The following is a 9,497-nucleotide window of genomic DNA, read 5'->3' as shown; positions in this document are numbered from 1 at the left end:
ACCGCGTAGTATAAGTCGGCTAAGACGTACGTTGTGCGAAAATGGCAGGTCTCAGTTAATGAATCCATTACCAAATTGATGGCGACGACGTTTGTTGGCAGCGGAGACGACGACCACCTTGCAAATTAATGATTAGTACACTTGGCCGGCTTTCGAATTTGCACCCCTTGTTCTATGCTTCCAGCTAGATCGCTTGGCGTGTGTCCGCCTGTCCACACCTGATCACATCGGTGGCAAAGCAAAGGTAGTACGCTGCGCTGGGGTGGCCGATGCGGGCAAGGAAGCAACTCCCGCTAACCAGTAGCAAACAACTACGCCAACTAGGCGTACTACCTAGCGCGCGGCTACCGGCTAGGCTAGTAGTAGTAGTAGGCTTAGGCCAGGCCAGCCGCCGCCGACGCGGTGCGGCGCGGCCGGGCGTACCACCAGGCCACGCCACGCCGTCGCCGTTCGTTACGTTTGCGGGTGGGGGCCGGGCTCGGGGTGGTCGCCCGAGAGCGACAGGGAGGACGCCCACCCAAGTGGGGGAAGGTGGCAGCACAGCACAGCGCTGCTGATCTCTCGCCCTCGCCGAGAGGAGGGAGGGGACGCATCATCATCGTCATAAAAAAAAAAAAGATGATGGTATGGAGAACAAGGTAGGAGGAGGGGCTGGCTGGCGTTGTTGCAGGAGGGGCTTATTATAGTCCATTGGAAACGAGACTAGAAAGGGTCATGCAGCAGCTGTCATCCCACACCCGAACCCCCTCTTCCAGCGCAGCGCACAGCCAACTCTCCACCCTCTTTTGCTCGCCTGCCGTCGTCGTCTCCCCTCCCTCTTTCTCTCTTAACATATCCATCCATCCATCCTGCTCCATCTCTACTGAGTTCCGAGGGGGAGGGACCTGGAGGTTATGGATGTAGTGGAGAAGTATACTAGGAAACCCAAGGGGAGGGAGGAGCAACCGCAAGGAGGGCAGGTCTTTCTACGACCCAAGACGCGGCTAGGCCGAAACCACTAGGAAAGAGTCCGGGTCTAGTTTGCTGCTCGTCCCGCCCGCAAGCATCGATCGCGCGGAACCAGCAGCCTAAGCCCAGAGCCCTCCGCGCGCCTCCGCACCGCACCAAAGTGGAGGGGGGAGACGAGGCGCAGACAGCAAATACGTGCGGCGCGCCGATGGCGGCTTCGTCCTCGTCCTCTGGCCCCGGTGGGTCCCCGGCCCACGCGCCTCCGGGCGGCGGCGGCGGGAGCGGGGGGCCGCATAACCACCGGTCGCGGTTCGGCGACACGACGCTGACGAAGGTGTTCGTGGGCGGGTTGGCGTGGGAGACGCCGTCCGAGGGGCTGCGCCAGCACTTCGAAGTTTACGGCGAGATACTCGAGGCGGTCGTCATCACCGATCGTGAGACGGGCCGCTCCAAGGGCTACGGTTTCGTAAGTCCACCCCTGTCCCCTGCCTTTTGCCTCTGACCTTGCTCCGGCCGATCGGCCGCCGCCTGCCTTTTGCGTCAGATTGATATGATGTGGTATCCATCTCCGCAGGTGATTTTCCGGGACCCGGATGCGGCGGCGCGGGCGGTGCAGAACCCGAACCCGGTGATCGCCGGCCGGCGCGCCAACTGCAACATTGCGGCGTTCGGCCCGCCGCGGGCCGCGCAGCACCCGAGAGGAGGTGAGCGACCCGAGGAACCAAACCAAATCAATGCTCCCCCTGCTGTCTTTTTTACTTTCCTTGCTCTCGCAAGGCACGCGCATGTGCATGGCAGTAATAACCGGGGCATGATTAGCGCCGGCGGCAGTACGCGATTAAACGGATAAGCTTGATTTAGGGCACCATGTTCCGCTCTGGATTTTCCTTGGGTGAGAGGGGGAGATTATTGGCAGATGGGTGGGGCCCACCCCCAGCCCAGCTGGTGAAACACTGGGCGCCAGCACACGGGAACGAGGACGGCCACTACTATATCTGCATTGGGACGGGGGGAGGCGGCAGGCACTACTACTAATCAACCATGGCTGATGGCTCACGGCTTCCATCACGAGTCGTCATGGTCTCATGGCTGTGTGCTAGCCCAGGCTGGCCTTGCAGTGGCTGCCCCCTAATTCGCTGCACTCCTGCACGCTATCTGGTCTACTCACCCCATCCCCACCCCGGCACGGCGGCACCCCACCACCTTGTTCAGTCTAGGATAGCAATGAAATCTGGCTGACAATACGTTTGGAGATTTCTGAGGGCTTTGCCTAGCACAATTTCTTACTTAATTAGTCCCGAACAGAACCTAGCTGGTGATAAATTAGTCTAGACATCTCGATGAAGTGCTGGTACAACCATCTCTCAAACAAGATGCATGGATTCTGGTAGCATTTTGGCCGAATGCCGGTGACGGAAGGAAGAAGAGTGCGGGTGGGGTGGGGCTGGTACTATTAATTTTTTCCTCTTTGCTTGCTGAGGAAGATCAAGTTGCATTGACCGGGAGCACGCCATTGGTGGTATGCTGCATCGTTCCAGCGACAGTGAGGTGTAAAGGGGTGGAATTATCGCTGGAGAATCAGGAATCCAGCCGCCTTTCTTTTCTAGTGAAAACCGATGCATGGCTTTACAAAATGTTCGGCAGCATATACTACCACTCTTCCTGTAGTCTTTCCAGACTTTGACCCGTTTGAGTGTCAACCACTTGAGGAATAGATGCTTGATTCTGCGGCATGAAAAGCTTTGTGAGCTTTTGCTTCTATATATACCCCCTATGGCCCTATCCGATATGTTTCAGAGTAGAGTTTCTTTACATTCCTTCGTTTCAATATTGCCTACAGATATATACTGGATCTCCTAGCTAGGCTCTTATTTTAAATTGGAACCTTTCCTTTTTATTTCCCTTTATTTATGTGATAATTATCATTCTGTTGCTTTCAATTATATAAGCCGGCCTATAATGGCCTTGGTCTTTTTTTCTCCTTTTTCACAGTAGAACAACCTGCATGCTATTTCTGCAGAACTGTTTAGTGCATTACAGCGCGCACACAATAATGCACACCAAATGGAGTAGGTTCAAGTGCTGGCTAGCTAGGACATCTTTGAATCGTTTAGCACTGTGCTAATCTACGCAATGCTCACTTAAAGAGACCTCCTTTTCTATTATTCGTAGTAGACCAAATACAGTGCAGAACAGATTGTTTTTCCTTTTTCGAAGGAATGGTATCTTTTTGTTATTATCCAAAACATAGAAAAGATCATGCTTTTCGAAGCCATCATACGCTGAAAGAAAACCAGAGCCCGTCTGCTGGTCAGTCAAAACCCCAGTCCAGCGCAGGGCACATGGTGAGACCTCCCTTGCACAGGCAGCACAACTGTTCTCGCAAGCAATGCTCCTGTCCGTAAATACATGCATATGCATGCATACGCCTGCTCTGCTCTGCACTGTTCTGTACTGTACTGCTCGGTGTATTATTTCTTTGGTGCGTATTGCGTTTAATTAACGTGCCATTGCCACCACAGGGAGAGGAGGTGCCGGCCGCGGGCCTCACGTGCCGGATCAGCAGCCGCAGGGGTCGCCCTACAGGATGCCGTCCCAGATGACCGCGCCTCAGGCCGCCACGGTGTTCTACAATCCCCACCAGTACGGGTGAGTGCTCCTGTCGCCTATACGTTTCAGCTGTTCCTCAGAATAAAATCTTTCTGGAGCTAGGCCATAGAAATACGTACTGCAGACCGCCAGATCCATGTACAGAGCTGAGCTCAGAATGATGCGCTGGTGATATGAGCATTGCCAGATTGCCTACGTACGCGTGTGCTTGTAGCGAGTGCCGTATGCCTACGTACGTGCCTGTATCACCGCAGCTGTGCATCGTCATCGTGGGATCCGAGCACACCGCAACTCTGAATTATCAATTGATAGGGCGGCACATGTCCATTTCAAGGCCGTGTCATTCTGTTCTCCCTCACTTCTTGTTCTGATCCGGAGAGGATAGCCATCGTTACTCGTTAGGTCGTGACAACTCCCTATCGTTGTGGCTGCTTTTGGGTATTTTGAAGTTCAGAGAGCCGCAGCCATATGAATCGTCAGAGCATTTGCATGCTGAACTGACCGTAGAGGGCTAGAGGCCAGATAGAGTTGTGACAGAAAGCAAGTTATTGAGCTGCTCTTTTGTGGGAGGAGAACAACAAAAGGTTATTGGTCTTTGTTGATGTTCCATTTACCGAGCTAGCAGCTGACATCTGCGTGCGTTTCACTTTCACTGAACCGATGTTTCTTTCACGGAGCAGCTTTCAGTTATCGTTTCCTTAATTGGACTGGACAGAGGGGTTCAGTTGCCAAGAGCCGGGCGGAGATGGACCCACGTGTCCCCATGCCTCTTCTGCTGGGCCCTGAGATAGGCCCATTAAATTTGGGCCGATGGGAGGGAGACAGCAGCTCAGCATGGGCATTCAACTCTGGTGGTCCCGCTACTGCCACCCTCTGTTTCCTTCTCTCTTACCCCAGACAGCAGACCACCATGGGCTGTGTTGCCTACCCTGCAAACAATCTCTTGGCATGGATCATATAGGTGCAGTACTCATTAGTTTGCTGCAGATGAACTTTGTTGGTTTGCTGCAGATTTGATTGCCTGCATTCATCTCTTAGTTCCACTTGGTTCTACAGATATTTGGAAATATGTGCTCCGTACCAATCCATTGGCATGGATCATATAGGTGCAATACTCATTAGAAGTTGCAGTAAGATTTCATGACCAATTTGGTACCTCATACTTCTTTCTTTTCTATACAAGTTACTATAGTTGCTTTACAAGCTAATTCTCTGAGACCAAGTTTTGGAATTCATAAGTATGGTATTTGTTTAATTTAATTCCTAGTGTGGTGAAGTATACTTTCATGTTTATTTGGAGGTTCCTCACATTTTTGTTTGTTGATGATTAGAACTTCTGATGTGTTCTTGCCAACTGGTCAGATGTTTTTAGGTTGTTGCAGGGTGTACGCGCATTGAACAGCAACAAACTTTCCTAATAAACTTTTTTCTGGAATACGCAGGAGAGCTGCGTATTGCATTAAGAACTTTCCTAATAAACTATCAATAGTGCCTGATGAGCACGGCATATAAAAGTGCCTGAGATAATCTTTAGTCTTTACAACCATGCTAGTTGGTAGATATGTCTCTGAGAGTGAGGGACAGCGATGGGCCTCAGGCTCAGTGCAATCACTACCATTCTTTTATAAGGCACTGAAGATGTTCTGCAAAACTTTTGCAGGTACTGGTACCCACCTGATTATCCATACCAACAGGCAAGCAATCCAGTCTACATTTCATCTCCTCGCCTTCAATGTCATTTTTGTTGTTTTTGCAATAATTGGCATTACAATATGAATTAATGGCTAAATCAAACTGTTTACTTGCCATGATCTGAAACTCTGAATTCAGTACTGAAACTTCTCGTCTTTGAATACATGGAACCTGAAAATGTCTGCATGATAGGGCCTTTGTTTATTTGTCACCAAACTCAATCATGCATTTTGTACCAGAATGAGACCCTTGCACAACCTGGCACTCTAACTGAAACCATGAAACCTGAAAATTGATGAGCAGGCATTGTACAATTCTCAAGTGCTACAACATTACTACCCTCAGATGTATGGTCCAGCCTCTCCTTCAGGACCACCCTACCAATACATGGGGTATATGCCTGGTGGCCCAAGTCCAAGGACTGGATTCTCGCCGATGCAGCAACCCATGCGACCACCGTTCTTTCAGCAGCCACCGGCACAGATGGATGGTTCTTTCCCACCAGGGCCTTCGCTTCCGCCTAATTTCAGACTCCAGCTGCCTCCTCATGCAGTCTCAAGGGAATCTGATGATGTATCTGGTATGCTACTTCTATCATTCATTGTCACTTAGCGTGGTCTTTCTTGCTGAAACCTTGGGAACAAACACATTTTGGTTTAATAATTCTAATGTTGCAAGATACCTGTTACTATAAAATCTTGGTATCATAAAATTATGCCATTTTTTGACAGTTGAATGTATCTAACATAAGTTAATCTCAGAAAAAGAACTGTAAACAATCACTTTGTTTTCAATAAACTGTTATCTTAACGCTGGCATTCTTAGCAGGCTCTCAGTCAGCTCAGCCAACTTCTTCAACTCCAGCTACAATCACAAACAACCAAGAAGATTCGAGGCCTGTAGTGTCAGATTCTGATCCAAACACACCAAATTGACTTTCTGAGAATCCTGGCAACATGATCTGATGCCAATCTGATGCAGACAATTGGTGGTCTGTAACAGAGTCCATGATACTCTCACATCTTGACTGAAAAAGTTCCCAAAGATTTGTTCTTTCATTATTTCTAATTCTTTTTTGAATTCTTGCATTGCATTTCTTCATCGAATCCATTGTACGGCCGACTGAATTCAAGTTCAAAATTCAGGAATTCGCTAGCGTAAGTTCCGGTGGCATGTTAGTGTTCAAAAAAAGTACTGCCGTCTTGTTAGTTCGTATCTCAATATGCAGTACAGTTTTTCATTGAGGAGCCACAGCCACCTAGTATTATTGCAACAATAAAGTTCTTTCCCTTGATCTAGAGACGCACCAATTTCTACTGCTGTTTTATTACCCACAGAAGAATAAAATGATTTGCAGTTCATTCTGTAGCATGGCAGGTGAAACTACAGGCCTACCTGAAAATACTGACAAGCAAGCTTGTATCTTCACTCTGAATTCTGAAATCGACATGTTCGTGTGGCACCATATTTTCTACTGTGAAACTGACCGTCATAAAAAAAAAGGAATTCAGTACTTATACTTGCATAATACAAGTTCACTGGCAATATTATAGGAGTACTTTGGTTTTCATATGCATGTACTGTTCATACAATTAGCTTGCAGCTGTAGGAACATTTCCTTCAAGCATGAATTCGACCAAACGTTCAATGTTAACGCTCGAGGTCCCGCCGCCTTCTGTTGCCGCCACGGCCTTCTCCTTCCACATCGTTGCTTTCGCTTTCATGTCTTTGCCTTTCTCGCCGTCCATGGCTTCTTTTATGAGCCGTGCCACTTCCTCCCTCGTGACATTGTTGTCAATCTCCAGTCCAATGCCCCAGTTGTTGCAGGCATATCGGCAGTTGGTCACCTGCTCGGCGAAGAACGGCCAGCAGATCATCGGCACGCCGGCGCGGATGCTCTCCAGCGTCGAGTTCCACCCAGAGTGCGTCAGGAACAGCCCCGTCGACGGATGCGACAGGACCTGTTCCTGCGGGCACCAGCTGAGGAAGAGCCCTCGCTCTTTCGTCTCAGCGTAGAACTCCTCCGGCAGCATAGCCTTGTCGCCGGTGACGAGGTCCGGCCTGATGACCCACAGGAACGGCCTGCCGCAGCGCGCCAGGCCCCACGCGAACTCGGCGAGCTGAGCCGGCGTCATGACCGTGATGCTGCCGAAGTTGACGTACACGACCGAGCCGCCCGTCCGGGCGTCCAGCCACCGGAGGCAGCTCAGGTCCTCCTTCCAGAGGCTGCCGCTGATCGCCGCCGCGTCGGGGCGGGCCATGGTGCCGGCGAACGTGAGGAGCGGGCCGATGGTGTACACGCGAGGGAAGATGCGGCGCATCGCGTCGACGACGTCCTGCTCCAGCGCGTCGAACGTGTTGAAGATGACCCCCTGCGCGCGGTGCGCGTTCTGGGCCTCGTTGCTGTCGAAATGGACCATGAATTCGTCCGGGTCCGTCGTGCGGATGAAGCTGGGAATGTCTCGCAGACGGATGCCCGGCATCCCGGGCACCCAGTCGAGCACCGTGTCCAGGTACCCGTTGGTCAGGTAGCTCTCATCTGCAGTATGTACAACACATACACACATATATGTGAGCAAACTGTTGCATAGAGCAACGAGTGAGCGCTTGATGGTCGACGACAGCTATAAAGGCTGCTGGACATCTCGTCGTAACGTACCTTTGAGTGGCACGTAGCCTCTGTCCATGAGCTCCTTGTAGTGGAGATACCCCATGAAGCCACACGCGCTCATGGTGCAGAACACCACTGCGAGGATGCCCATCTCGTTGGCGACCCTCTGCGCGAAGCTCATGAAGTTGTCCAGCACGACGCAGGTGACCGGCGGCCGGCCGGGCATGCGGTTGAGCCTCGTCAGTAGGTCCCTAAACGGCGCGGCGCCGTTCCGGAGAAGCGACTCGCAGAGCGTGGGGATGTCCTGCGTGACGTCGTCGTCGTCGTTGCCGGACGGAGGCAGGCCGTCCGGGATGGTCTCGAACCGGAAGTCGTCGAGGCCATCCAGCGCGTCCGCGCCACGAGACCGGAGCAGGCGGCGGTGGTTGTACTCGGTGTTGACGTAGGTGACGAAGAATCCCCTCGAGTGCAGCACCTTGGCGAGCTGCAGCATCGGCGTGACATGGCCCTGCGCCGGGTACGGGATGAGCACCGCGTGGGGGCGCGCGTTGGAGCCCATCGTGGTTTTCCCTTGTTGGATGGGTGACGCCGCCGGCCGTGTGTTACCACAGATGATGATGGGCGTCCTGTGAAGGCGTGGCGATGGTCACCACGAACCAGCTACGCCTGTTAATTAGGATATAAGTATGGTGGGAGTGGGACGGACATCTCCAGCGGAGCAGACTGCAGACAGAGAAAACAAGGCGCTCGCGATCAAGGATACGACGCAACCGATACGGCTCTTTGGATCATCGCTCACCGCCTCAAATCTATTGGTCACCCGTGTGATTCTTTGTCTCCTGTCACACGTTTTTTTTGGCCGTTGGATCTGGCTCTGGATTGATCTGGTGCGTCTGTTTTTGCTTTTGTCGCTGACATGTGGGCCCAATCTGTCGGCGCCTACCTTTTCGTATTTTTGGGAAACGCGCTTGTGTTGTGTGGAGCGTTTCTGTCCGTTTCATTTCGGCTGCTTTTATTCTCATTTGCTCTCTCTTTCTGGTGAGGTGAGGCGGAGGCGACGAGGTAGGCGACAGGTAGGGTTCGCGATTCCTCGTCTTCCTCCCTTTGTCGCTCGAGTTCCTACTGTTGTTGCTTTGTTCTAATCCCTCTCTGCTACTGATTTGCGCATGTTTGATGGATCTGATTTTGCTTTGCAATCTCGTCGATTTGGTTGGCTGGTGGCGGTTTGGAGTTGCACAGGCGTGAAGCTAAGGTAGGTAGGGTTCGCGATTCCTCTTCTTCCTCCCTTTGTCGCTCGAGTTCCTACTGTTGTTGCTTTGTTCTAATCCCTCTCTGCTACTGATTTGCGCATGTTTGATGGATCTGATTTTGCTTTGCAATCTCGTCGATTTGGTTGACTGGTGGCGGTTTGGAGTTACACAGGCGTGAAGCTAAGGTATGTTTGGTTCCGGTTTTAAGATGTTGTTTGCTGTTGAAATCCTTCCTGATTGATGATTTGCTGTTGTTGCTTTGTTGTAATCCCACTCTGGTACTGCTGGCGCATGTTTGATGGATCTGATTTTGCTTGCGGTTTCCTCGATTCGGTTGGTTGGTGGTGGTTTGGAGTTGCACAGTCGTCAATCTAAGGTATGTATGG

At 51.4% G+C, this 9,497-nt stretch overlaps 2 protein-coding genes across 3 annotated transcripts; one reads left to right on the top strand and one right to left on the bottom strand.

Moving 5' to 3' along the window:
* On the top strand, positions 619-6,548 carry LOC110434867 (RNA-binding protein 38-like). 2 transcript variants are annotated; one of them, XM_021459644.1, is made up of 6 exons: positions 619-1,414; positions 1,523-1,652; positions 3,471-3,597; positions 5,219-5,252; positions 5,554-5,830; positions 6,076-6,548. In XM_021459644.1, the coding sequence occupies exons 1-6, from the start codon at positions 1,157-1,159 to the stop codon at positions 6,183-6,185; spliced, it is 936 nt and encodes a 311-aa protein (XP_021315319.1). In that variant the 5' UTR covers positions 619-1,156; the 3' UTR covers positions 6,186-6,548. The 2 variants fall into 2 exon arrangements, with proteins under 2 accessions (XP_021315319.1, XP_021315320.1); XM_021459645.1 differs by having other exon boundaries at positions 642-1,414; positions 6,079-6,548.
* On the bottom strand, positions 6,590-8,645 carry LOC8066215 (7-deoxyloganetin glucosyltransferase). Its single transcript, XM_002452485.2, has 2 exons — positions 7,910-8,645; positions 6,590-7,789 (listed from the first exon to the last, which is right to left on the bottom strand). Exons 1-2 carry the CDS (start codon positions 8,418-8,420, stop codon positions 6,843-6,845), a joined length of 1,458 nt encoding a protein of 485 aa, XP_002452530.1. The 5' UTR covers positions 8,421-8,645; the 3' UTR covers positions 6,590-6,842.

The sequence above is a fragment of the Sorghum bicolor genome, chromosome 4, assembly GCF_000003195.3.
Source record: "Sorghum bicolor cultivar BTx623 chromosome 4, Sorghum_bicolor_NCBIv3, whole genome shotgun sequence".
Classification (NCBI taxonomy): domain Eukaryota; kingdom Viridiplantae; phylum Streptophyta; class Magnoliopsida; order Poales; family Poaceae; genus Sorghum; species Sorghum bicolor.
The sequence above is the reverse complement of the archived record's forward strand: the minus strand, read 5'-3'. Positions and strand labels throughout refer to the sequence as shown.